This window comes from Zonotrichia albicollis, chromosome 22 (assembly GCF_047830755.1).
Source record: "Zonotrichia albicollis isolate bZonAlb1 chromosome 22, bZonAlb1.hap1, whole genome shotgun sequence".
In the NCBI taxonomy this organism is placed as follows: Eukaryota; Metazoa; Chordata; class Aves; order Passeriformes; family Passerellidae; genus Zonotrichia; species Zonotrichia albicollis.
Genome location: NC_133840.1, coordinates 6,968,088 through 6,995,338, shown reverse-complemented (window position 1 = coordinate 6,995,338; position 27,251 = coordinate 6,968,088). Strand labels below are relative to the sequence as shown.

The 27,251-nt window shown below is 46.3% G+C and overlaps 2 protein-coding genes across 8 annotated transcripts in view; both read left to right on the top strand.

Moving 5' to 3' along the window:
• Window positions 1-6,132, top strand: part of COL26A1 (collagen type XXVI alpha 1 chain) — a 169,658-nt gene extending 163,526 nt beyond the window's left edge. For 5 of the 6 annotated variants that reach the window (XM_074556866.1, XM_074556869.1, XM_074556865.1 and 2 more), the window contains one exon: window positions 1,525-6,132. In XM_074556866.1, the coding sequence (XP_074412967.1) occupies window positions 1,525-1,697 (173 nt within the window). In that variant the 3' untranslated portion in view covers window positions 1,698-6,132. The remainder of the gene's footprint in view (window positions 1-1,524) is intronic. The other variant, XM_074556867.1, reaches the window with a different exon arrangement.
• Window positions 6,133-9,056: 2,924 nt separating this feature from the next.
• LOC102073947 (3 beta-hydroxysteroid dehydrogenase type 7) lies at window positions 9,057-25,358 on the top strand. 2 transcript variants are annotated; one of them, XM_005493884.2, is made up of 6 exons: window positions 9,058-9,287; window positions 13,664-13,819; window positions 16,868-16,976; window positions 21,516-21,615; window positions 22,476-22,638; window positions 23,536-25,358. In XM_005493884.2, the coding sequence occupies exons 1-6, from the start codon at window positions 9,140-9,142 to the stop codon at window positions 23,973-23,975; spliced, it is 1,116 nt and encodes a 371-aa protein (XP_005493941.2). In that variant the 5' UTR covers window positions 9,058-9,139; the 3' UTR covers window positions 23,976-25,358. The 2 variants fall into 2 exon arrangements, with proteins under 2 accessions (XP_074413080.1, XP_005493941.2); XM_074556979.1 differs by lacking the exon at window positions 13,664-13,819 and having other exon boundaries at window positions 9,057-9,287.
• The last annotated feature ends 1,893 nt before the right edge of the window (window positions 25,359-27,251 follow it).

Sequence of the window (27,251 nt, the reverse complement as noted above, 5' to 3'; positions counted from 1 at the left end):
AGGAGGTTGTTACCTGGAGGTGCTCTGGGAGCAGGGACAGCCACCATCCATCCCCAGCATTGTTGCTGGTTTGGCTGCAGCCCAGGGTGGGTCAATCCTTCCATTCAATCCTTTCAGTGCCTCCAAATGTCCTTTACTAGGAGTGAAAATGGTACTTGAACCCTAAGAGCATCCGTGCCCACTGCCCACCAGCTCATCCTCCAACACCAGGAGTCTGAGTAGCTGCTGCAGCCCAAGTAAATTCATAATTAATGTAAGAACAGTGTCACTGTGATATTTTCTGAAAAATCCCTTCACCACCATTTCTTCTCCTGGGAAGCTGAGAAACCTAAGAAAAGAATGAAAACAATCATTATCTGATTGCTTCTCCAAAGTTTGCTGCTTTGGAATGTGGTCTGGAGATTGTTTACCAACAGGTGCATGTTTGATTGGTTCCATGTGAATTGTTTTTACTTAATGACCAATCACCATCAGCTGTGTTGGACTCTGAGGAGTCAGTCACAAGTTTTTATTACTCATTCTTGTTAAGCCTTCTGTCAGTATCCTCTTTCTTTACTATAGTTTTAGTATAGTATTCCTTAATATTTATATAATAAAATAATAAATCAGCCTTCTGAGAACATGGAGTCAGATTCTCATCTCTCACCTCATCCTGGGGACTTCACCAACACAAGAGAACAGCACTTTGGAAATGGAACTACAAAGGAGAACAGGCCCTGCAGTAGGAGTACTTATCCCAAAGAGCTCAGGCAGAGCAGAGGGGAAACATCTCATGCAGGAAAAGTGTGGTGGCAGCAAAGCTGTAGCTCCAAAGCTGCTTCCTGCATGGAGAGCAAACAGGAGGGAGATTGTGGGGATCCATAAAATCAGAGGGTTTTGGGAAAGCTGCACAAGGCAAGCCTCAGTGACAGCAGAACTGTGATTGGAGCTAAGCAGCAGCCATGAGATAGGTCAGTAGAAAAATTATGTAAAAAGTAGAAAAGTAAGGACAAATAGAACAATGGTCTGTGTATTAACACTTGGCTAGAATAACTCTCTAAGCTGCAGAAAAGTTTGTCTAGTGAGATATTAGGAAGTTCTAAGCCCAATAATGGAGCTCTGTGCATTGTGTTTTAAGGCTCACAAGCAGGTATTGTATTCAAAATAAGCAAGCATTGTTTAACCAAAGGTACGTGTGCTTATAGTGATTAGATAGAACTACTGTCAATGTGCTTTTGCTTTGTGTGATTGGCCAAAAAACTTTTAAAGTGAGTTGTAACATTGAGTTTTTTATCTGCTGCCTGGGATGTGAGCTGCTGGCATCTTCCCATTGCCATAACCATGTAATGTGGCTGATGCTGGAAAATCAAACAGCTCAAGGCACGTTCTCAGCAGTCCCATCCTATTTTCCCATTTATACACAGCCCCTGGCCAGTGACAGGAGCACACTGCTCCCACAAGAGGAACCACTCAGAAGGGCCCACGAGTGCCTTCCTCAGCCTCCCCTTTTAAATAGTGCTCTCCCATGACTTTCTCTCCTTACAGACTCTTTGTCTTCCATTGAGCCAGGCTCTGGACAGGATGTGATCCCAGGCTCCCCCCTGAGAAGCAGCATCAAGATCAAGCGAGGAGGACCCCGGCAGCCCCAGGCCCACCAGATCCTCTCCTCCCTGCTGGATGATGCTGAAGCCAGAAGGAGAAGCCACAGGATGAAGTAGGAGCATCTCTGTGTCCTCCCTGCCTGTTCTGCAGTTCAAGATCCAGTACCCAGTGCTGAATTGCACCCTGCAGATGAAGAGGGTGGGAGGCTGCAGTGTTGGTGGCTGGGTTTCCTTCCCTGGCCAATTCTGAGCCCTGGTTGCAGGGAATGACTTATCCATAGCTCAGAGAGGGTTTTGAGAATGTTTTCCTTGATTTTGTTGTTTTGCCTTTGGAATAGCAGTTGTCAGGTGTCTCAGAAGCTGCCTACAGGAGTGGCACCTCCTGGCTGTGCCTCCAGGGTTTAACCCTGCCCTTGGCAGTCACTCAGTAAAGCTCTGCTTAACTGGCCAAGCCCACCCATCCCACCCAGAGCCAAAGCCAAGCCTCAGCCTTGTCCATTGCTGCAGCTGGAGACATCTGCTTTTATTTCCTGTATGACCTGCAAGGATTTCTTTTAAGCAAAGAGCAAATTAGAATACCAATTGCATTTAAAAGTATTACTCTGAAAATTCAGGTGGCTCTCTGGATTTTAGCAACAAAATCCTGGCTTTTCATGTTGCTAATTGCCTGTGAGTGACATTATTTCTATTTGTGGTTGGCTAAACAAGGACTTTTGATGCAAATGTTCCTAGAAACATTGGCTTTCTGTCTATCTTCAGAGAGTTTAGACTATTTCTGTGAAAACATAGAGCAGTTTGCATGAGATATGATGGAATTGTGCAAGAATTTTCCCATACTGTGTTCAGCTTGTGCATACATCCAGAGATAATTAATTTAAGTGGTGGCAGTAGCTATTCACAGAAAAGGATATTTTGCAATAGTTTCTTAATCCTACAGCAATCAGGAAAAATGTTTTCACAGTGTTTTGTTTTAATCTTGTGAGTAAATCCTCACCATTTAGATCTGGAGACAGTGTAGGAGCAAACCACAGCCTAGGGAATTAGAGTCTTGTCAAGAGCTTATCTTGCACTTGGAGTTACATACAGAGTCATTTTCCTTTCTGCAATAACTGGTTATTTTAGGGGAAGTACCAGCTTCCAGGTTTAAGAAGTTGAACCTGCCCTTCAGTGACAAATGAATCACTCCACCTGCTGTGCTAACCAGGTCAGACAAGCTGATGTCATCCATGTAGACAGTGATTTCTGTTAGAAGGGGGAGGTTAATCAACAAAACTGACTGGACGGTTTTTTGTTTTTAATTCCCACATTCTGACAGTTCTCAAATTCAGCCCAGGACAAAAGTGAGCAAATTGAGTTGTGTTATGGCCCCTGTGTGTCTGGTTCCTGTGCAGAGTGCAGCTGTGTGAGCACGCTGGGCTGCACTGCTGCAGTGTTTCTGTCAGCAGCTTTCCAAAGAAAACACTGCAGTCCCTGATCCAGCACCCCAAGGGATCTTCCCAAGGCAAAGCCCACTGGAAATGAGGCTAAAAATGGAGGAGCTCTGCCAGCCCAGCATCAGCCCCACATTAAATTGACTGTCCATAAACACTGTAAATGTGGCAGTGTGCTACCAGCAGAGACAATCCCAGTCCTTCCTCTGAAGAGCCTGGAGCCTGGAATTTCCACAAATTAGCAGGCTACAGGCTCCATTAGGATGGCTGAACCCACTATGCCTTGACTTGGCCCTGCTCCTCAGGAACCCAGCCATGCCCAGGCAGGTGAAATGGCAAAGCTGATCTGAGCAAGCACCAGAACTTTGCTTTTACTGCTGTGCAGCTGAACAACAACCAGCTGTGCTGGAGGCAGCAGGGATGCTGCTTTTGCATCCTCCCCCTGCTTGGTCAGTGCCAGCTGTGGGGCTCATTCAGCCTACCTGGTTCAGGCTGTGCTTCTGAATGACTGAATTTCCCAAGAAACAAACCCAGAGCTTTGCAGGAGCCTGGGGAGGTCCCTGGCTGCACTCTGAGTTGCAGCTGTGGTGTAGAGAGACAAGGAAATGAGTAAAACTCAAGTCCAACAGGTTCCTCAGCTCAAGGAGCCATCCTGTATCTGCAATCCCTTGGGGAGAAGGAAATAAAGCTCTGAATGCATCTTGGTTTCACCCCCAGCACTAATTCTAAACCCAGCCTTAACTCTGAGGATGTCTGAGGTGCTCTAAGAACCCAAGTCCCTCCTTCACTACTGGCAGGGCAAGAGCTTTGTTTGTGGCCAGCCAAGCAAGGTTCAGCCATGGGAACATTCTTGGAATAATCATTCCATCTGAGAATTAAATGTCCAAAAACAAGGATGATTCCTGTGCAGGAATTGAGAAGTACTTGGTTACCTCTGGGGTGAATTGGGACCATCTTGGTCTGGATCACATAGACACTCCAAGACCTCACTGGTGGCTTCCAGGAGATAAATCAGCCAGCTGGTGTTGGAACATCAGGCCTGGGGAGTGAGGAGAAGTCTCAGTTCAGTCTAAACTCGTGCACTGGGCAGGCTGGTGCCAGCTGCAGTTGAGGCCACAGGAACAATCTGTGCTCATGGCAACTTCAGGAACCAAACCCAACCAAAGAAATCTTTGAAAAGGGAAATGGGGAAATTCAGTTTCACTGGTCCTGTAGCTACAGGGTTGAATTTAGGGAAGAGGGAATACAATGAGGCCATTTTTACTTCCCTGGCATTTCAGAGGCTTCACACTGAACTGGAAGAGAAATCTTTCTTTCTCCAAGTTTGTCTTCTGAATTCAAAGTAATTCTTTAGTCACTCACATTGCTGCAGCATTCATACTGACATGGATTTGGAATTTTATATTATTTAAAACAAATTACTAACAAGATGAAAGGAAAATTTAATGGAAGTTGTTTGCAACTAATCCTGCCAAGTCAATTGTCAAAAAGCTGTTCAGGTTTGGGTTGAGACCACTTTAATTATTGATAGTATGAGCTGTGTAATTTTTTCTCTTTGCTTTGTTTAGCCCCATCTCTCTGATGAGGTGCTGTATCTTTAAATGGGGGACAGCAGGATTATACCAGATGGACTTTCTCTCTCTGCTGGGGTTTCAATCCTCTCCACTCACACGAGGGCTGCACCACACTGTTGTGCCACCCCACTTTAATGACATTTAAAGGTGAGCACAGCCTCACACACTGACATTGATGAGATTGATGACCAAGCAAACCACTCCAACCACATTCTCCATCATGGGCAGATCCTGAGGTTCATTTCAGCCAGGGCATGTAATGCTTCTTGCCATGTCTATGTAATTTAGGGGATTTATTTTGAATGCGTGCTCATTTAGAAATATATTTTAATTGAAATGTTTAGTGCTTTATCTTACATACATACTGTGCAATACCATAGTGTGTTCTTTTCTTTTTTCTTTTTTTTTTCCCTAAGACTTTTTTGAAATTCCTGATGTTTGTTTGAGCTCCAGTGTGTTTTTGACTTGGCTCAGCTCTGGTAGTAGTAGTGTTTTCCTTGCCCTGAGCTAACCAGAAGCAGCACATTGCACAACAAAAACCCTTTGCAAGTCATGCACCCTCACATTCACCAGCAACCTGCAGCTCCTGGGAGGCAGGGAATGCTCCTCTCCAGAGGGTCTAATTTGCACTTACTGTAAGGAATTGCTAGCAACCCAGGGAAACAGGAAATAGCTAGAGAGAAGAGCCCTCACCTGCTCCCACCAAACTCCAGAGTCATTTTGTGATCAACTTTCAAAGGAACAGGCCTTAAAAATCAGCCCCAGCCCTGGAGCAGCAGTGCTGGTGCTGTGTGGGCTCTGCTCCAGTGTCTGCCATGGGCTGTTGTCACAGGGGACCCTGAGCACTGTGACAAAGGCTTCCAGAGACAATCAGCTCCTGGACTTCCCTCCTGATGCAATGATTGCAAACCCACCCTCCTCCAGGTTTATACCTTCTTCTGACTCCAGATGACATTCCACTGGGGGTGTAGGGGTTAAACTACTCAGAGTCTCTGTGATTTCTTGGTTTCCTGTGAAGCCAAGGCATTGAAAGGTGCTATAATTGTTCACGAGGCACATGCCCAGCCACAGAAGGAAATGGTAACTTCTTCACCAGTTATTTTACACAGTACCTTTTTTATTTATATCAGTGTGTTTTGTATGTGTGCCAATGGTCCTGGCTTCTCTCCTGGGGATCAGCTTTACAACCATTTGGTCTTTTATAGGGCAGCCATAGGCAGTATCTTGCGATCACGTGTAATTTCTTAACTTAGAGCAAGAATAAATCTCGTCTGACAGGATGAACTCATTTATGGCAGGCTTTAATGTTTGTTGTAAACACAACCTGTTTGTTCCACCTCTTGCATGGTTACTTATCTGTTTTCATATTGCTATGTTATTGTTCAAAATATCTATTTCTCTTTATTTGCTATGGGGTTTGTTACTGTATATGGAATGTTTTGTATTCAGCATTTTCTTACGGAGCAGAGTGGGAACAGTATTCAAGGACCCACAAATACCAAAGACCTTTCATGTAATGCACTGAGAAATAAACTTACTGTAAATGAGTATCATGTCAGCTGTCCTCTATTTATAAAGTTCAGAGCAAGTTCAAACTGCAAACTGCAGCCTGAAATCAGGGCTTTTCCTTCCTGACATCTCAGCCTTCTCTTTGGGAAAGCTCCTTGGCAGGGCTCTTAAAAAACAAGGTGTGCATGAAGGCCCTGCTGTGGGCTGGGGGGGCAAAAAGGGCAAAAAAGGGCAAAAAGTGCCTTTCTTGCCTAAAACCAGAGCTGGGTCTCCCTGCCCTCGGTGGCACTGACTCCTCTGCAGGAGCTGGACAGGGAGATCTGTCTGCAGGACACACAGAGCCACCCCTCAGCATCCCCAGCCACCAGAGCCAAACACAGGGACAGATCCCAAACATGGGGACGGATCCCAAACATGGGGACACATCCCAAACACAGGGACAGATCCCAAACACAGGGACAGATCTTAAACATGGGGACTCATCCCAAACACAGGAGCACATCCTGCCCTCATGGGGAGGTGTTTTAGCTCCTCAGGCAGCCTCTCAGGTCACCTTTGAGCACCTTGCTGTGCAATGCAGAGGGAGGCTCTGCCCAGACCTGGCAGATTGCTCCTCCAGCTCCTGCAGGAATTTTGTGCCAGGGCAGACCCAGGGATCCCAGCTCTGCCTGGGCTCAGTGAGGGCACTCAGAGGACAGAAGGCTGTAGCAGATTGTGAGGGGAGAACGAGCCAAACCAGAGAACTATGCTCTGCCCAGCAGTGTAAATTCAAATTTGATTATATTTGCAGTGTTCCTCACTTCCCCAAAAGTTTCCTCCCAGTACAAGGAGGTTGAGTTTGCTCAGCTAAGACAGCAAGGGCTGCCCAGACCCCCTCCCTGACATCCCCTGGCACCTCCTGGGTATCTGCCCCCTCCAGCAGCCTTTGGGTGCTCTCTGAGTGTGCCTCTGGGCTTGTGCAGACCCCCAGAGTCATCTCTTGTGGCAATTCAGACTGCCAGAAGAGGATGTGGGTAAAGCCCTTTTTTAACCTTCCTGCTCTGGGAACAGCTGCCCCTGGAGATGCAGCGCCTCTGTGTTGGAAAGGGAGGCTGGAGGGGAGGGCCTGGGCTGTTTCTATCACAGATGTCACAGCTCTGGGCTCTGAACTTGTTTTTCATATCCCAAAGAAAATGAGATATGTAAATCCCAGCCAGTTTTTCCCCCTCCTGATCAGACTGCACTGCAGAGATGCAGATACCAAAAGTGCAGCGAAGTCTGAGGCTTGTAAACACAAAAATGTCCACAGAGTGGAGGTCTCTGCTTCACAGGGCTTTGTGCATCACTGATGAGGACATGCTCAAGGTTACTCCATGCCAGACATTCCCATGCAGCACTTCTCTGGGTCTCTCAGGGTGTATTTATCTCAGTTTTTGAGTCCTAACACCTCCAACTCCGATGTATTTATCCTTGCAAAAAGTCCTCTGAGGGAAGGCAGCTGTGTTAATCACCACTGTACAGATTGGGAGTTGCTGGATAAAAGGCTAAATTAATTTCTTGGGACATTTGTGGCTGTGCTGGTCTGCCAGGCACCAAATTAGCATCAGGCCCATGTTGGTCTCTGGGCCATTATGGGCACTGATTGTAATCACAGCAAGGGGAGCTGACTTCTCCTGAGCTTAACACAGTCCAGGAAAATCAATGGCAGAGGGGAACACATTGAACTTGTAGCAGGAGCTGATTAAAAGAAAACTATTTATTCACCAACAAAACCACAGCTACTCTTGGAGTTCACTGCCTTAACTCTTCATTAACCTCATGCTCAGCAGCAAGTGGCTCTTGAGCCAGCCAGACACTGGCACTGTGGTAAGGATGGCTCTGGCCATGAATGCAGTTGGAATTGCCTCTACATTCCAGTCTGGGGATGGGGAAAGCAGTGAACATGAAACAGGAACAAACTCACCCTAAACTTCCCATGCAACACTATAGAAAAACAGCTACTACACTGTGTAAAGGAAGAATGAGCAGGGAGACCATATTGACTTATTTATCCTCTAAGAACAGATCACTAACAGTGACAAGCTGCTTCAAAGATGGATTGGAAAAAATGTGACTATTCCAGACTGAAAGATGTCATTTGCTTGGCATCAAGGAGGGCTGGGAGCTGATCAGGCCTGACTTTGTTATCTCTGAGCCTCTTTGGGAGAGGCAGGGAGAAACAGGACAGGTCTTGTCCCTGCCCCCTCCCACTTTTAGGACAGGATCAAGCACCCTTGGACAAAGCTGATGCCATTTTTGTACTCCAGTGGGAAACTAAACAGCACACACTGTGGAGCATAGCAGGGAAAGGTGTGTCAGCCAAGATGGAACTTGTATCAGTGATGAGAATTAATTGCTGAAACACTTTGCCAAAGGATGTGGTTGAGTTTGCACTCAATAAAGTTTTCAAATTTATGAGAGGTCTTTCTCCTCCTAAATATACAAATATATATATTAAAAAATTTAAAAAAAAAATCTATCAGAGGGAGGGGTGTGTGTGATGTATTCAGCTCAAGGCACATCCATCCAGGACAGCCCTGCCAGAGGCTCAGACTGGTGGATCTGGTGACCACCAAACCCCAGCTGCCCATCCCTGGCTCAGCTCAGCACTGGATTTGCTGCTCTAAAGCCTCTCTACAAACCACCAGGGCATGGGAACAGGGTCCTGGCAGCATCCTCTGGCAGCCCTGAGCTCCCCCAGCTGATAAACCTGCCTGTGGGAAGGGAATGTCCAGGGTGCAAAACTGGCATCCAAATTTTGGCTTGAGCCTGGACACACACCAAGGCAAGCCAGAGGTGCCCCACTGGCCACGGGAGCAAGGAAAGGGTCAGAGAGCCCAGAAAGGGCCTGTGGCAGCACTGTGCCAAGGAAAAGCTGATTTATGTGCAACCAGCTGCAGTTAATGTTCACCCAGCAGCATTCTGCGACAGCTAAACTTTAGACTTAGCTCAGAAAACACTGGCTGAGTGCACAGTAAGATCCTGGCAGCCTCCTTCTCTCTGCTCCTCAACCACAACATCTGCAGCAATGGATGGAGCCTGGGTCTACCTGGTGACAGGAGGATGTGGCTTTGTGGGGGAGAGGATTGTGGAGCTCCTGTCTCAACAAGACTACATCAAAGAAGTCAGAGTTTTTGATTCAGTAGCACGAGAAGAAGTAGAAAAATTCAGCACAGGTAAGAAAAGGGCACCAACATCCATTTAGTGCCCATAACCCTCCCCTTCCTGGCAGCTGGGGTAACACTGGAGATGTATTTACAGGCAGGCATGGGGCAGGAACCTGGACAAACAAACTGGGTGAGGAACAACTTCCAGCTCAGAAGTTTTACAGCACTAAATCAAAGAAAAAAGACGCCTAGGGATGGATCACCCAAGAGAAATCTCCCAGTGAGGCTCTGGGTCCCAGGCAGGGCTCAGTTGTGAGGAGCCATGAGCACACAGAGGCTGTGACTTGGAAACTTGGCAGCCCAGTTATCTGACACAAAGGGGCTAAAACCAAACCCCTCCTGAGCTGCTCCAAGCAGCCACTGCTTCTGAGGGAAACAACTAAAAATCCTGACAGCAACAGAATCAATCTCAGCACACCTACAGCAGGCATTGTGAAATAAATTATAAAAATAGAGAGAAACCTATAGCAGCCTTAAAAAAGGAGAGGGTGAGTCTCAGTAAATACTCAGAGATACTGAATTAATTCATTTGAGAATATCCTGAGTGCTGCCCTCATGCAGGGTTGAGTACAGTGAGATTTGTTGGGGAAAAACATCCTGTTTTACTGGATTCAGGAATACCCATGCAAAACAAGCCAAGGCAGCTCAGGGTGCTCTGCTCAGCTAATGCTGGGCTGGGTTCCCTGTCTCTGACTGCCCAAACCTTCAGCCTGCTTTGAGAGAGGCCAAAAATGCTGAGGGAGATCCTGTGGGGAGATATGGACAGAAAGGGGATGCACCCACAGCAAGTCAAGACTCCCAGGGAAATATCACTATCAGAAACCTCCCTGGCAGATGAACTCAGCAGACTGGTTTCCCCAGCTTTCAGGGAGACAATTACCTTAAAAGCACCCATAATTGAAGAAAAATCTGTTTAAACCTTAGGGAGGTGCCAAAATCCCTGCTCCAGGAGGGCTCTGTGGCCTGACACCCCAGCAAACCACAGGCAATGAGGCAGGAGCAGCCTGAGGGGCCATCCCAACCCCATCCTCTGCCCCACCACAGATGTTTGTTCTGTCCCCAGGCCACCCCATTTATCTCTGCCCCACCAGGCAGTGGGTATAGTCTGGCTCCTTGATTTCCCATCTAAACTTACAGGTAGAAGAGGTATTACAGGATTACTGTGTCTCTTTTCTTTTTTTTTAACAACAATCTTCACCATCTGCAAACCACATCCTTCCACTCCATACTGGTTTCTGCTTCAGGCTAAAGCAGCTCTCACACCCTCCTTCCTCCTCCTCTGCTCCATCCAGCCCTGCAGGGCACTGCCATTGCTCCTGTCTGCAAGGAGGGCACTGAATTTTGGGCTGTGGCCTTCCCATTGCTGCAAAAAGCTGATGATTTGGCTCTTCCATCCTGTAATTTATCCTCCTGTTTTACCTGTCACTACAATTGTGCCTTTTCCAGCTGACAACAAGCAACAGCTCCTGAGCTGCCCTGGCCCAATTTAATTCCTTCGTGAAGAGCAGCTGCCTCTTCCTTGTTAAACCCAAAAACTTTTCTTTGTTCCTATCAAATTTCACTTTTTTTTCCCCCTCCCCCTCCAGACTCTGTTAATTCCATTCAGCTCATACTCAAATCCTCCAGCATGGTCCCTCCCAGTCTGATGTTATCTGCTGATTTAATGAACAAATCTGCCAGATTCTTGATGAAAACAATCAAAAAGACTCAAATACAGCAATAAGCCCTGGAGAGCCCCAGGGCAGCCACCTACCACAGCTGGCAATTCCCTGGGAACTGTAATTCCAGCAGCTTTGTGCTCTCCTTAATGGGGCTTATTTAGCCCATGTTTTACTGACTCTTTGTGAGAATGACGCTGAGTTTCCAAAGCCCTTCAAAAATCAAGATAGATGACATCACCCTGTTCCATAATATCCCTGCAGCCTGTTACCTTGTCATAAAAACAAAGGAGGTTTATCTGGCTTGATTTGTTCTTGACAAATCCATGTCAGCTGCCTCCATCCTGCCCATTATCCCACAGGTGCTCTCACACACGTGTTGGAGTGCATGCTCTTGAATTTCCTGGGGTTGAAACCAAAATGTTCTGTAATTTCCTGCCTCTTCTTTACCTCCCTTCTAAGCACAAGTGCTTCACTTGCTCTGCTGAACTCTCCCAGTGCCTTCAGAAGTTCTCCAAAGTAGCTGATGACACATTAGAGCTGCAGATCTTTAGGAGCTCTGGGAAGAGCTCACCAGGCCTTGTCAATTTGGAAATTCCTCATGGTTGCTGTACACCAGCTGCCTTAACACAGGTGGTGTGAAAAAGGCTATTCAACACTTCAGCCTGATGGCTTCTAGGCTTTCCCAAACAACAGAGGAGCAGAAAAATTCCCCCCAAGATTCTGCTGCCACCCTGCTCTGCCTCTCAGCAGGAGCATCCTCCTCTGCTCCTCCAGGCAAGGGTTTTATCTCTGCTCCATGGACAGCTCCTTCCTTTCACCCTCTATTCTCACTAAATCACATCTGTGCTTTACTACTAAATTAATATTCATGCTCAATATTAATTAATTTAATATTAAAACTCCTCAGAGTGAGTCCACTGATTGTTGGATCTGCTAATCAAGAAAGCAGCTGGACCCTTTGGTAAAATTCCTGTCTCCTCCTCCATCCCAGGCTGTTCAGGGAACACTCAATCACCTGATCTGCTGGCTTGGATTCCATCCCTCCTTCTGGGCCATGAGGAATAATCCTCTGCCCACCTTGCCCTGTTGGATCCTCTCTGAGGGTTTCCACATCATAACAGCCCCACAGACCCTTCCCTGAATTGTGGGATCCTCCAGGAATTCCAGCCCTGAGCCCAGCATGTGTGGGGCTCTGCCGAGGACAGAGGAGACATCTCAGAGAGGAATAGTGGGTTTGTCTTTACAAACAAACAAACAAACTACCAGTGGGTCTGCTGGTAGATAAAACTATCTGGAAGATAAAAGAAACAATGGAAAGGATTCCACTGATTGATGAATGGAAAGTTTATTTGCTGTTACAAATAAACTTTAGGTTTGCTGATAAACAAAATTAGACATTGAAAGATGAAAGAAAAACTCCTAAATTCCATAAGAATTAAAAAGGAGGGTTATACATTAGAGGGAAATCTTCAGTATCAGGTGTTTTGGGAAGTCTGAACCTCTCAAGTACCTCAGCCAGGGGGAAAGAGAGAAGGGAAATGCGGCTGGGAAATTGGGATAAAAAGGAGGCTGCATCCTCCAAAAACTGGAGAGATCCCAGGGGAATGCCCCATGGCCTCTCCCTTTATTCAAATAAAGTGAAAGGACTCCTCTGTCTCCTTTTTGGGCATAAACCTCTGGTGTTTGTGGATTAATTTTCCCAACATCTCCTTCCCAAAGCAACCCCATGAGTGGCTTCTTGCAAATCCCTGAGGAGTAGAGGCAGCTCATCCCAGCTTCTCCCTGTTCTACTCCCAACTACAGGAAAGGAAAAAGGGAAAAATCCTACTTAAATGTTACAACACTGTCTCAAAGCAAGAAAATGAATAGTAGATGCCAAGAGTAGCCATGTAAGGAGCAACTACTTTGAGGAAGGAGGAGAAGGAGGTAAAAGGGAATAGGGGGAAAATTCTGAGTGGCTCTAAGGGAGGAATTTCCTATGAAACTTTTTAAACCTGTTGCATTATTTTCCTTCTTAATCTCCAGTATTTGCAATTTAAACAAAGCTCTGTGGGATGTCCTGAAATCACCAGGTGTTGTTCCCACAAGCCCTAAAATTTTGTGTCTGAGGGGAAGAGTCCAGCACAGCTTCCCTGGGCCAGGTGTGCCCTGCTGTCCTTGGGGCTCTGCACTCACAGACACACAGACAAACAGACACACAGACACAGCCACTCTGCCCTACAGCTGAATCACACCACCATCTTAAATTAAAACCAGATGCAAACCTGGCTTGTTGGAGTCAAAAAAAAGGGAATTTTGCCCTGGTGTGCTGGATTTAAATGGCACAGTCACTATCAGAGTGCTTTGCCTTGCCCTGCAAAGAGGACATTCCATGCTTTGCAGGAAGGTATAAATTCTTTGTACTTTGCAGAAAGTACAAATGCTGATTTGATTTATATTCTTTTAATTTATAAATTTTTGTTCAATTTTTAATTTGTATTTATAAATTAAAATAAATTTATTCTATTTTAAATTATTAATTTATTTAATTATTAATAAAATATTTATGATTTATTAATTAATAACTAATTTATTGCTAGAATTTATTTACTTAATGTAAATTTAATTAAAATAAATAAATGAATGTTTTTAATTTATAGATTTTTTTGTACTTTGCAGTAAGTACAGATGCTGATTTGTATTCCTATCCCCCCCCCCCCGCATCTCTGCATTGTTTTTCTGCAGCTCCCACTCGTGTGACAGTGATGAGAGGGGACATCCGAGACCCCGACGCGCTCCTGGCTGCCATGAGGGGGGTGCACGTGGTGCTGCACACAGCGGCTGTGGTGGACTACAGGGGCACGGTGCCCTTCTGGGAGATGAGAGCTGTCAATGTCGGGGGTGAGCCCAGACCAGGGCCCTGAGCATGGCCCTGTCCCCTCACAGGGCCCTGAGCACGGCCCTGTCCCCTCACAGGGCCCTGGGCACGGCCCTGTCCCCTCACAGGGCCCTGGACACGGCCCTGTACCCTCACAGGGCCCTGGGCACGGCCCTGCCCTCTCACGGGGCTGCGGGCACTGCCCTGTCTCCTCATGGGGCCCTGGACACTGTCCTGTCCCCTCACAGGGCCCTGGGCACAGCCCTGTCCCCTTCACACAACTTCAGCCACATCCAGCCACATTTTGTGCTACCTCTGCCTGAATCCCTCACACCTTGAGATGGAAAAGGTGCCCAGAACCTTTCCAGGAGGGAAATTTCTCCCTTTGCCCCTCTGTCCTTGCTCAGGGCAAAGGTGCCCAGAACCTTTCCAGCAGGGAGGATTCTCCCTTTGCTCCTCTGTCCTTGCTCCTCTCATCAAATCTGGGCTCAGTTTTGGCACAGCTGTCCTTAGCCAGGGCAGAACTTCCCCTGGTGGCACTGAGATGGGTCAGGACACACCTTCAGTGGTTTGAAACTGTTTGGTATGTGACAGGGGCAACAATTAAAATTAAACCCTGTTCTGGATAGCTCACAGCTTTCCCAGGGATTTTGCCCTGTCTATACCAGCACAAGGCTGTACCCGTTGAGCTGCACCCACCAGAAGGGAGTGATGCTGTTTTAATTAGCAGAGTGATGCTGTTTAATTAGTCAGAGTTCCCAGCTATCATGTACCAACAGGCCATGTGTAACTGAGAGCTCCACAACCCTGTTCTCCTACCACCAAGAACCAATTTCATGTTTGGTGCAAGATCTGCTTAGAGAAAATTTGTTCATAAATCTAGGAAATAAGCACAGGCTATAAAAATAATGAAATCCCTATTACAGCAGCAATTCCAGTGGTACCTCAGGCTGTTAGCTACCAAAATAGTCATTAACCAAAAGGAAGGAATTTTATTTTTTTTTAATATATATACATCTCCAACTCGATTACTGCTCAGGGCTTCGACTATTTGCTGATACATTCAAGGGTAACATTTAAATTCCAGCCTTCTTTTCATTGCTGTACTTGTTTTCAAAACTCAATGCTTTTAAGAGCCTGTATTGTGCTCTCTGTGTTCTGAGAATATTCAGAGCCTGAGGGTTCCTGCTGCTTTTTAGTGGCTTTGTGAGCTCTTCCCCCTCACTGTTGCTGTGAGCTCGGTGCTTCAGCTCAGAGAGGATTTACAGAGAGCACTGAACACCAGGCAAGTCCCTTTCTCAGCAAACCAAACCTCTTGCAGATGTTGGTGACATTCCCAGAAAACCACACATGCAAGGATTTTCCAGTGTGACTCTTTGAGGAGCACGGTCTGGGATGGTTTAACAGGAGCCTGTCCTGCATTTCTGCCTCCCCTTGGATGGCTCCACATGGAACTCCCCAAAATGGGGCTGCTGCCCTCACTAGGGCTCCTCAAAATCCTGAACTGAGAGATTAGCCTGAAGTTCTCTATTAAAATCATGGCAGATAAAAGAATAAAAATGGTATTTGATACCTGCTGTAGACTCCATGGAAAAAAAAAAGGTCAGGAGACCTCCATGGAAAAGCAGGGTCAGGAGAGGTCAAGTATATAATCCTCTAGCTGGCTCCTCTGTGCAACTCAGGCCACAGAAATCCATCCAATTACTGCTCTAAGCCCAACAATTTGTGGCTAAATTGGACCATTCCTTTTCAACAGACTTGTTGCCTCAAATTAAGGGTGCAAGTTAATGGGCTATCTATCATGGCTTTCAGCAAGCCATAACAATGCTGAGGAGTTGTGGTGTGGCCATGGTTAATTATAATTTCTGGCCAAAATTTACATCTTCTGCTTTGATTCCCTCCTATGTTTCAACCACTGGCTGCTGAATCCTGTTAGAGCCTTGTTGACTGAATTGAAGAGTTCTCTTCTACAAGAATTATTTTTTCCATCGAGTCACTTAAAGACTTTTTAATCTGCTTTTTGTTAAGCTGAATGGATTTTAACTCAGCTGTTTCCAGTGATGTTTCTCAGCAGGGGTTCTCAGTTAACTTTACATATTGTGATAGGCTCATGGAGAAGCACATTGATTCTTTTCCACTGGGATTTCAGATGGATTCATGTGCTTGGAAATTACCCTAAACTCAGGATTTCCTTGGTAATTCAGATTATGCCCTTAAGAGTAAAGAGAAGCCCTCCCACACAAGGTCTGCAGACAGGCTCAGGGCAGAGCCTGCTTAGCCAGGCACAAATAGTGTGGAGATTTCTGGAAGCCAGCCCTACAAACTTCCTTTCAGATCTGCCTTACCAGGTCTGAAGGCTCTCAGTCCTTGTCATTGAGGCTCTCACAGGATCACCTTGGATCAAAATCACAATGAATGCAAAAAACCACCCCTGAAAGAGTCATAAATCATTCAAACCCACCAAAATAATCACACTAAACCACACACACTGACCAACTAATTCAGCCAGAACAACCTTCCTTAAAGCAAACCATGTTTTGGATTTGTCTGGATTTCACGTGGACTTATAACCTGCCCTCATTATTTTATTTAAATTTCTGCAGCTATCAGGAGTCTGATGGAGTGATTTCACCCTGTAGCACCCTGCAGATCTTCTACAGAGCAACACATGCAACTAAAACACCGATCCTTTGCCAGAAGGCAGCACTTCACCAACAACCTGCCCCCAAATGAAAAAAATGGAGTTTTGTTCTGCCAAGCCCTCAGCTTCTCTTTGTTAGCAGCTCTAAAACCCAAGTTAAGTCAGTTGCCAGTGGCCATGGAGGATCAGCCACATCAGAGCTGTGGATGTGACTGCTACTCATGTTATAAACCATGTTATAAACTACTAATGTTATAAACCATCCTCTCATGAGGAAATGCAGCCCTGATCTGGGCCTTTACATATTTTCAGTCATAAAAAAAGATGGGTTAGTTCCAAGCTGGAAAAATCCTGGGAATCTGTTTTGATTTGCTCAACAGGAATCAAGGCAAGGTGGTTGAATGTTTGTCCTTCCCATCCTGCCCCACAGGAACTGAAAATGTGGTAAGGGCCTGCTGTGCCCTGAGCATCCCATACCTGCTCTACACCAGCTCCATTGCTGCCGTGGGACCAAACACCTCCTGTGAGCCCCTGCTCAGGTGAGCCTCAGCAAACCTTCTCCTTTACTCTACTTTATCCAGTCAAACAGCAATGCAACTGCAGCCAGATGGATTTGAGCTACCAAGGAGAAGATTTGTGCTCCCTTTCTCTTTCTTGAAAACCTTTCCTTGCTGCTCTGCCCATTTAGGAGCCATGGCTCTTCCCAGCCTAAGCCTGGCCAGTCATTCCCCAAGGTCAAAGCTGTGTGGCTCAGGCTGTCCCTGGATCTACAGCCCTGCTCCTTTGAGCCCTAAAATCATTTTCAGATAAGGTTTCACGTGCTCAGAGTTTGGGATAGGGCCAAATTACATCCTGCTGTTGGGTCAGAGGTTTGCTCTCCCTCACAATGAGTCAGCCCAAAGGGCAGGTGGTGCCACATTGCCACCACCACTCTGCCCCTCCTCCTCCCAGCTCCACAGGGAGCTGCTGGCCAGCCTGTGCCCATCTCCTGTTAGCAAATGTGGGCAAATCTCATGTAGCATTATCCCAGAAAAAGTAATTGCCCATGAAGTCTTAGGGGACAGAGGCACTGGTGTGAACCTGCAGGATTCAGGTGTAGTCACATCCTTCTGTTACTGTTTCTGGCCTGTAAATTGTACCCTTCTATCCCTCAAAGTCCTTCTTCCTGGAACATGCTCATGGGGGCTATTTCCTGGGCTCCTGGATGTCACCACTTTGCTGCTTTATGCTCAACCCTTCTCCTCTGTTTGTGGCTCCCATGAGATTGAGCCACAGACCCAGAAGCAGCAACAGAGCTTTAGAAAAACCTCTGTGGCAAAGGTGGGATTTGGATCAATGCAAAGACAGTGGTCAAAATAACAATTTTGAGTGTTTTTTACTTTGATCTCCAGAAGTGACTTTGACAATCAGCTGACACCCCTGCTCAGGATTTGGGAATACTTTTGTATTCCTGGGGCAACAGCACCTGCACCTTGAGAGACGGGCTGATATTTCTGAAGAAATAACTTCAAAAACTTCAGGGGCTGAAGTTTTAGGTTAAATTTGAAGGCAGTCTGATGTGTATTGAAATCCTTGCTGATTTCAAGCCTGGTTGTAGCCACACAAACTGCTCAGCCCCTGGAAATTTGTGTGCCAGGGGAGCTGGCTCCAAGTGGTGTCTCCAAAGGCAGCCAGGCTGGGCACAGCTGCCTTCAGTCATTTGGTTCTAGAAATTTGAGCCCAGCTAGAAAAGACATGACTTAAAATTGCCTACAAGCCAAAATTTCATGCTCACAAATAAGTTAAGGCATAAGCCCCTTGTTTTGAAAAGTGTCTAAGCACTCAAATCTGTAGAATAAATGTCTGGCTTATGAAAAAATCCATGAGAGCAACTCAATCCATTTGGGACCAAAAGCACTGGAGACTGTGTCACTGCAAAGCTATGGAATGTGGACACCAGCAAATACAAATAATTCCTAAGAATTCATGTAGATACAGGCACATGCTTGTCAGTATTTTGGTCCTGTGAGTTAAGAGAGAGATGGGAACAGATGTCTTGAAAAATCAGCCCCAGATCTTGCCTAATCACAATCCTTTGGCTTGTAATGGTGGCACTAGCAGGGGAAAGAAAACCCACCCAGGCTGATGCTCATGGAGCTGTGAACAGCCTTCCCTGCCACAAACACAAACAAAGCCACACCTGGAGACTTTCACTCATTTTGCAGAACACAAAATGAGTGTTCTGTTCAGATTCTCCCATTATCCTGAGAGGAAGCCCTAGAGAGGGGTCTTCATTCTCCAATTACTTTGATTTTGAATGAAGGGAATTAGATAATGAGAAGAATCAGCCTCCCAGTGAAAACTTACCCCACCTGTCTCAGGAGGGAGCCCAGGGATGACTGGGAGCAGCAGAACATGGCTCTGCTTTGCAGACTGAAGGCACAGCCTTTCTCCTTCCTCCTCTTCCCATCTCCCCACCCCTCTGTTCTGCCCTCTCCCTCACAGTCCAGGATCCTGCCTTTTCCTTTTCCTTTTCCTTTTCCTTTTCCTTTTCCTTTTCCTTTTCCTTTTCCTTTTCCTGTCTCCCTTCTCCATCACTGCACTGTAGAATTTATTTCCCTCCCTTTTACATGCAGGGAATTGGCACAGACAAAGCAGGAGGAGTCTCTGGCCGGGGTGATGGGCTCAGGGATAATGCTCACACCTCAGCATCCAACAATAATAGAAAATGCCTCTGTCAGTCTCAATCCCTGGGAGACAGGCACTGCTGAGATACCTTCTGACAATGCTGCTCCACTCTGATTAGCGTTCACTTATCTGGGATCGTTTTGAAAAGCAAGAGCATTATGCTGAGCTCTTTGTTACTACCAAGCTTCAGAGGGGTGGGGGAAGGCACACACAGCACAGCCCAGGAACAGCAGGCAGGTTTGTCCCTTTGTGAGGCTGCTGCTTTTCAAAAGCTTTGCAAGGCAAAAAAACAGGGAAAAAAAAAACCCAAACCAAAACCCAAAAAATTGATTAAAAAAAAAGAGAGAAAGCAATTAAAACTAGAACTTCTAGATAACCCCCCACTAATTGTCTTGGGCCTCTCCTGGGCTTGCAACAAACCTTGCACAATCAATCTTTTGTCTTGCTTGTTTTTTGGTTTGTCTCTTGTTCATGCCCTGTAAACACAGGGAGGGGAAGAGGGTTTTGTGATAGAAGCCCAGGGTGTGTGAGGAATCTGCATTTGTGATGCTCCTAATTTATTTCTGTTGCTGTAGTGCAAGGAGAGCCTGATCTCAGCTGGGATATCTGACACACAACATGCCAGACTGCTGAACAGGCAGGGGCCAGGCAGCAGCACCAGCCACGTTTTACACAGGGAGATCTGAGCACAGAAAAGAGAAAACAACTTGCCAAGGTCAAAGAGGGAGCCTGAGTCAGAGCTGACTCTCCCAAGGCCCAGTGTTTGACAAAAACACCTCTGCTGCAGAATTGCTGGGTGAAGTCCTCACAGGCCACTGAACAGGAGATGTATCTGAGCCCATCTGCCACAGGAGGGTGAGGATTCCTCTTTGCCCTGTGTGGGGTACCTCATGCCTGGCAGGTCCTGGTTTGCCAGGGTAGATTGTTATTGAACTGCAAAATATAGAGAAAATTAATTTAAAAATGGGAATGAAGTCTCCAGCAGCACATGGAGGGAGGGAGAGCTCATCTCTGCTACCCCGGGGAGCAATTGGATGTTCCTTCCCCAAGGAATGCTGCAATCCTGCAAGCCAGGTTTCTTCACTCCAGAGCCCTCTGGAGATGTTAAATCAAATCCCATGATGGCCTCAGGCTGATCTAAAACCACTGGGATGAGATGCTGACACCCTCTGGGGAACAGAGCTGCTTTCTGCTTTCTCCTTGGAATTATTCCAGGCCCTGGGAGGCCAGCTCCATGTGAGATCCCACATGAGGTTTTCCCCTTGGCACCTAAGGAGCAGGTTGCCTTCCAGCCACAGCCCAGGGTTCCCTGCCTGTCCTTGGCCGTGGGTTCTTTGCTTCTCCTTCCCCTCGAGGGTAATTTGTGAGGGGAGATGAAGGAGCAATCCCAGCCCAACCCTGCTGATTGCAAGGCTTCCAGGAGATCTCCAGCAGCTCCACCACATCCCCAGCAAATGCCTCCCAACTTTAATCAACTCTATGAGAAAATTAAGTAGCAGTTTCTGCTTTTAGTTTATGGCTCATGAGAGACTTTTCTCTGCCCTTGATGAAAAAATGAAGTAGAATTGCTCTCATTTTCCTGCCCTCCATCTTCTTGTGCTCTTTTTACCTTGCCGTGAGTTGCTTAAAAATGTCACTCTGCTGCCTTCTAATTTGCCTGATGGAATGTTATTTCAATCTTGCTATTAGACAGAACTAAATCCAGCTCTGAGAAAGCACTGCCCCATGCAAACCTGCCTGTGAACACCCTGAAGCACCTGGTGCTCATTGAGGCTTTATTCCTCCCAAAGTGAGTGAGGAACTGAGATTCCCATTGCTGCCTGGCAGCAGAAACCCCTGGGAGCAGGGAATGCAGAGCAAACCAGGCTGGCACAGATGTCCCTGAGCCCTGTGCTCTGCCCTATTGTCACTGTCACATTTTCTGAAAAATCCCTCAGCCAGGATTTCTTCTCCTGGGAAGCTGAGAAGCCTCAGAGAAAAATGAAAACAATCATTATCTGATTTGCTTCTCCTGTGTTTTGCTGCTTTGGAATGTGGTTGGAGATTGTTTCTACAAAGCAGAGGTTCAGGTGATTGTTTCATTGGTTTCATGTGAATTGTTTTAACTTAATGATCAATCACAGCCAGCTATGTTAGGGCTCTGGAGAGAGGAGTTTTTCATTATTATCTTTTAGCCTTCTGTCAGTATCCTTTCTCTATTCTTTAGTATAGTTTTGGTATAGCATTCTATAATATGATATTATTAATATAATATAATATAATATAATATAATATAATATAATATAATATAATATAATATAATATAAGCCTTCTAAGAACATGGAGTCAGATTCATCTTTCCTCCCCATGGCAAAGGACCCTGAAAATTCCACTCCCCATGGTCACTCCCCGTCTCCCACAATCTGTTCCAGGGGAAATGAGGACACTCAGTACACTGGGGAAGTGGAGCTGCCCTATGGGAAGACAAAAGCCATGGCAGAAAAAATTGTGCTTGAAGCCAACGGAGCAAAGGTACAAAATCCAGTGGTAGCACCCCTGGAACTACAGCACAGGGCAGGGAGAAGAGGGAGATGGAAAAACCCCACAGCTCCTGGCTAAGTGTATCCAACCTCTGCCTGGATTTGATGCATAAACCACATTGTCCTAAGCCTCCCAAAGCCTGATATTCCCACATCAGCAGGAAGCTGCCAGACTTTCCCAGGATCACAGGGTGCTTCCCTTTGAGCCTCTGCTTCAGCTCCAGCAGGGGTGTGACTTTGGAAAGGGCTGTGCTAGATTAGGGCCAGAAGAACGGGGTTCACCTAGTTCATACTGAAAAAAAGTGTAATTTCCAGGCTTTCCAGAGTGACTTAAGAACCAAAAATATTGGTATACCCAGGGCTAGCCCCCTGTTCAGTGTTTTAGGCTGGCAGCACAGCCAGCAGACATATGAGTTTTTCTAGACAATTAAGGAGAATGTAAAACTGACATTTGTGCTCTAAACCACTGCTTGGAGCATCTCTCCCCCAGTCCCAGTTTGAGGCCAGCCAGTTGGGCTTGCTGGCTTGCTGTGGTACCTGGTTTTGGTTGTTGCAAATCCTCTTTTATGCACCAAACTGCAGAAGAGTTCATGCCACCAGCACTCTCCAGCCAGCACCTCTCAAGGAGCACCTTGTGGGTGCAGGTGTGCTGTTAAAAAAAAAAAAAAAAAAATTAAACTGGGCATCTCCTTGTGCTTTTAGGGACCCAAAACAGGTACCAAGCATGCAGAGCAGCTCTGCAAATATTGACTCCTCTAGGCCAGCACTGCCAGGGGTTGGGTTTATTTGTGTCACTGTGGGAGATCCCATCTCTGGATCCATCTGAACTGGATCCATCCCCTGATTTTGCAGCTGAGCAATGGTGGCACACTCAGAACCTGCATCCTCCGTGCCAACACCGTGTATGGGGAAAAGGCAGGGTTCCTGCAGGAGCTGTACTTGCTTGCCAGGGCCAGGAGGGGTGTTCTGAACTACCTGGAGCCCGAGGACACCGAGAGGAATCACACCTACGTGGGTGAGTGAAGGGCTGAGCTCCTTGCATGGGTGCTACCAGCTTTAGTCACAGGGGATTGAGCACGTCAGCTTAGCCATAATCTCCCCAGACTGAGAGATCAGCGTGGTGAATGAGCACAAATGGGTTTGGAACTACAAAACTTAGACTGGCTAAAGGATTTTAAAAGTGTCTTATTACTATTTTCCTGGCAAGGGTTTTCTTTATGCCCTTTGAGAAGTGTTTCAGGGATATATGGGCAGCAGAGAGAAATTCTGGCTGTGTTTTTAAAATGTTTTTGCTAGGAAAAGACATTTCTTCATTAGAAAAAAAAAATTAACTACCACTACTTATCAAGTTCTTTACAGAAAAGGCTGCACTACATGACCAGTTTTAGCAAGCACAAGAAATTACTCACAAAACCTATAGGAAGAATTTGTTTTGGTGCCTTTCAGGGGGGTGTAATTCACCATTAGATCATGCAGGCATTCAGTGATTTCTGTGCAGCATATTTCTATGTCTTTTTCCAAAAGTGCAGATTTTGAAAATGCTGTTAGAGAAGGATCAGACCCAGATAAATCAAGTGACTCCTTCAAAGGCTCCCAGCAGAGGCAGGGATAAAACCCTGGAGCACTGCCTCCTATTCATCCTGCTCTCACTACAAACCACTGCCCTTTTGCTTCACGTGAACCAGGATCACAAGGCACATTAATTGTCCAGCTCAAAGGGGACACCAAAGGTTTAAAGGCTCTTGGAGGCCTGGATTAACTACTCAGTCTCTGTGCAGCACAGCTGAGCACACACGAGTGCCTCCCTGCTTCCCAGCACTGAAGCTGGCACATCCACTGCACTCATCTATGGTGAGCAGGGAAACTGAGCTCCCCCTGAGTGGCTGTTTGTCTCCCTCTGTTATTTCTGCAGGGAACGTGGCTTGGATGCATGTCCTTGCAGCAAGGCACCTGCAGCTGAAGGCAGAGCTGCTGGCAGGACAGGTGTATTACTGCTATGATGACACCCCAAGCAGGAAGGGTTTCCTGGTCAGGCACCAGCTGCTCTCCAGCGCAGACCCCTCAGTGAAGCTGGGCTCTCACATCCCCTACTGGAAGATGTGGTTGATGATACAGCTGCACAGGATCATCAGGGCCATCCTGTCCCCTTTCTGGAGGCCACAGCCTTTCCTCAACGTGCCCCTGCTGAACACCATAGTCACCACCTTCTCCTTTGAGACAGACAAGGCCTCCAGGCATTTTGGGTACAAGCCCCTCTTCACGTGGCAGGAGAGCAGGCTCAGGACTGCACAGTGGCTGAAAGCAGCTGCAGGGAGCTTGGGACCCCCCCAGCTGCAGGAAAAGAAGAACTGAACAGCAATTTTGGGGTAAGGAGGTTGCTTCTCACAGCAGCAGGTTTCATCTGAATTCACAGAATCACTGAGTTGGAAGAGACCTTCAAGATCATCGAGTCCAACCCAGCCCCAACACTTCAACTCAACCCTGGCACCCAGTGCCACATCCAGGCCTTGTTAAACACACCCAGGGATGGGACTCCACCACCTCCCTGGGCAGGCCATGCCAGAACTTTATCACTCTTTCTGTAAAAAACTTTTTCCTGATATCCAACCCGTATTTCCCTTGGTGCAGGGAAGGGAGCTTCACAACCTGCACAGACCTTTGCAAACACAGAAATCCTGGTACAGAAACAGAGAGGGAGAAAAACTCAGAGGCTGCAAGCTGTGATACCCTTGCCATACCAAAATCTCAGCTATTTTGTGTCCCATGGGCATTTGAAACCTTCTCTGCACACACACAGGGCTTGCTGGCCTCCCCATTGCCATGGTGCCACCACTGCACAGGGACTTGTGGAACAAGAGAGAGCAAGCTCAGCTGGGAGATGGTGCCCAGAAAACTCCTTTGTGGTAAAATCAGTGAGCCAGTTTTGTTCCACAGCCTAGGAGCTCCACAGTTCTGTTCCACAGTCTGGTCTTGGACATTTGGTGGGGTGGCTGTACCTGGCTCAGACACTGAAGGGCTCTTCAGTGATAGTTTGGGGGAGGACAAGCAAAACCCAGCAGGTTCTTGCTCTGATTTAGGGTTTATTAAAAGGAAAAAAAAAATCCCTTTTCTAAAACTGCCTTTTGCAAGATGTTTCCTGTTCCTCTTTACATGTGGAATATGGAATATTTATTTTGAAATATCCCTCTAAAGGAAAAATCCCATATCTTTGGTCCTAACAAGGCATAGGCTGATTTACCTTAATTGTATGGATGGAGAAGTGATGTCTACAAGCTTAAAGGTGGGATCCACGTATTTTGTAACTCCAAATCTCTTACCACAGAGCTCTCCAATGGCAAAACAAAGCAGATTAAAGCCCGTATTCAGCTGCTGTGCTGGCAGAAAGCAAGTGAAGTGAAGGCCTTAGGGGCTGCATTTATGCTAAATAACGTTTGAACTCCAGGAGGAAGAGGTCATTTCAACTCCTTGCAGGGCTCTGGAGCTGCACAGCCCATCTGGGAGCAGCATTTCACAGATGATATTTTCCTCTCACAGATGGGGCGGGCACTTCCAGGAGATTCACAGCAAAACTGTGGTTTCTATCAGTTTATCAGCTTCTCTATTTTTAAGACTTGCAGAGAGGCTGGTGAATCTACATTATGCACAACTGAGATGTCAGTTTTCACTTGAGCTTGGAGGAATGGGATATTTTTACAATACTGGCTCAAATTGAAAATAAACACTGTTAATGTCACACTTCTGTGTTCTGTGAATCTGTACCCGTCTCTTGAGTGTTCTTGGAGTAAAAGTGTGCATATGCACAAATAGAAGCTTATTTTAATTACAAGTGCCCTGATACTCCTGGAAACAGCAAGTTTCAGCATGGCATCCTTGATGGAAATGATGAAAATTTGCTTCCTGTTAGTCCTGGTAATTACCCAGGAAGGAAAGTGGAGCAATACAGTGAGAGCTGCCAAGTTAAATTCACACTCATAAGAGAATTCTTTTTCAAAATGAGCTTACAAATCAGAAATCAGTTCTTTTGGTAGTTCATTGCTAAGCTCATATAACAATAAGTTTGGCTCAAATTGTTACAATCTGCTGACAGAGAATTTGAAAAGGTGTGTAAATTACCAGTTCCCTACTAACTTCCCCCTTCCATTTGTGCTGGGAGGGGTTAAGAAAGGGGATAATAAAATTTCTGATTTTTATATATTCACTAAAAGTCTCTTTGCAGTTTTTTTTTGCCATTATCCAAATGATAACTGACAATTTTAACAATGTGACAAACAAATGCACCTTCAATTCCTCATGTACATCCCAGAGCATCTCCACAGTGCATCAGTGCTGGCCTCAACAAGTTTTGATGCCTCTGAAATTATGGATTTATCCTGCCAAAAAAGAGCCACTGGGTGGAGCTGCGAGGCTGGGAACAGGTCCCTCCTCGTGGAGCCTCACCAGATTGAGCTGCGTTCTGCAAGGACTGAAACCCCTGCCCAGGCAGCGAGGCTGAGGGCTCTGTCCCCACTCTGTACCATTGGGAATTCTGGCCTTCCCTCCCCTGGCTGGAAGCAGTCACAATTTTATCTGCATGTAGCCCTGGAATCAAAGACACTGAGGAAATTGTTTTTTCCACTCAGAGCTCATTAGAAAAGAATAAAAGTCTGCTTTTTGTTTTTAAAAATAGAATGGATTTTGGCCCTCTGACCTCTGAGGAGCCTTGCACAAGCACAACAGGCTGATGCCTTCAGTCCCAGTCCCTCAGTAATTCCTTTGTGGGATTTGGAGCTGCTGAGGATATCAGATGGGAGAGTTGTCAAGCCCCAGCACTATCCCAGAGATTAATGCCTTACAAGCTTGCCTGCTTTCATAAACCTTGCTGGGAACCTCATCATGCTTTTGTTCCTGTCCTGCTCATCATCACCTATGAGTCTGATGCTTATCAGGGTGCAGATGACATGCAGGATAAGCAGAAGGGATTTTCAAAGGTGGTTAAGTGCTGGATTTTTCAGATGTATCTGAATTAGCTGGCTGCTCAGCTTTTTTAATACCTACTCACCTCCCAAGCTTTGACAAAAGCAACCAGAGGATTCCCTTTCCCTGGTCATGGTAGAAATAGGGGGAAAAGTTAGACAGCAAAGCCTCTGTGCTATTTTCCCAAAAGATGAGTAAGCTTCCTTTGGCTGCCCTGCCTTTTGGCTCCTCCAAGCTAATGCTGCTGCAGACTTCCTGTTAGATCCTTGATTTTATCAGATTATAACTTGTTTTCCCCTGGCAATGCTTTAATTCTTTCTACTGCATTGGGTTGTCATTGGCTTTTCTTTTCAGGGTCTCAGCCTTATTATGTAACAGCAGCAGCAAAAAAAGAGAAAAGAAAAAATATTTCAGATCTGTTTCTACTTCTGGAGAGGAGCCTTTGTGCACAATTACTCATCCAAGAGATTCAGCAGGTATAACTGCTTCCCCCAGGGGCTCCATTATATAATTGGATTTCAGCCATACAAATTAAATCCTATCTTACCCCTTAGTTAAGCCAGGCAGTAAGTATTTAATGCTAATATCCCTGACAACTATTGCAGGGAGAAGCAGAGCTGAAGCACAGAGGAGACAGATGCAGGCAATCTCTGCTGCAGGAGCAGGGAGGATGAG

Coding starts and splice junctions, on each gene's coding strand:
- LOC102073947 (XM_005493884.2), top strand. CDS start 9,140: ATGGATGGAGCCTGGGTCTACCTGGTGACAGGAGGATGTGGCTTTGTG. Junction 16,977..21,515: donor TCCTGTGAGCCCCTGCTCAG/GTGAGCCTCAGC, acceptor AATCTGTTCCAG/GGGAAATGAGGACACTCAGT. Junction 22,639..23,535: donor GAGGAATCACACCTACGTGG/GTGAGTGAAGGG, acceptor TTATTTCTGCAG/GGAACGTGGCTTGGATGCAT.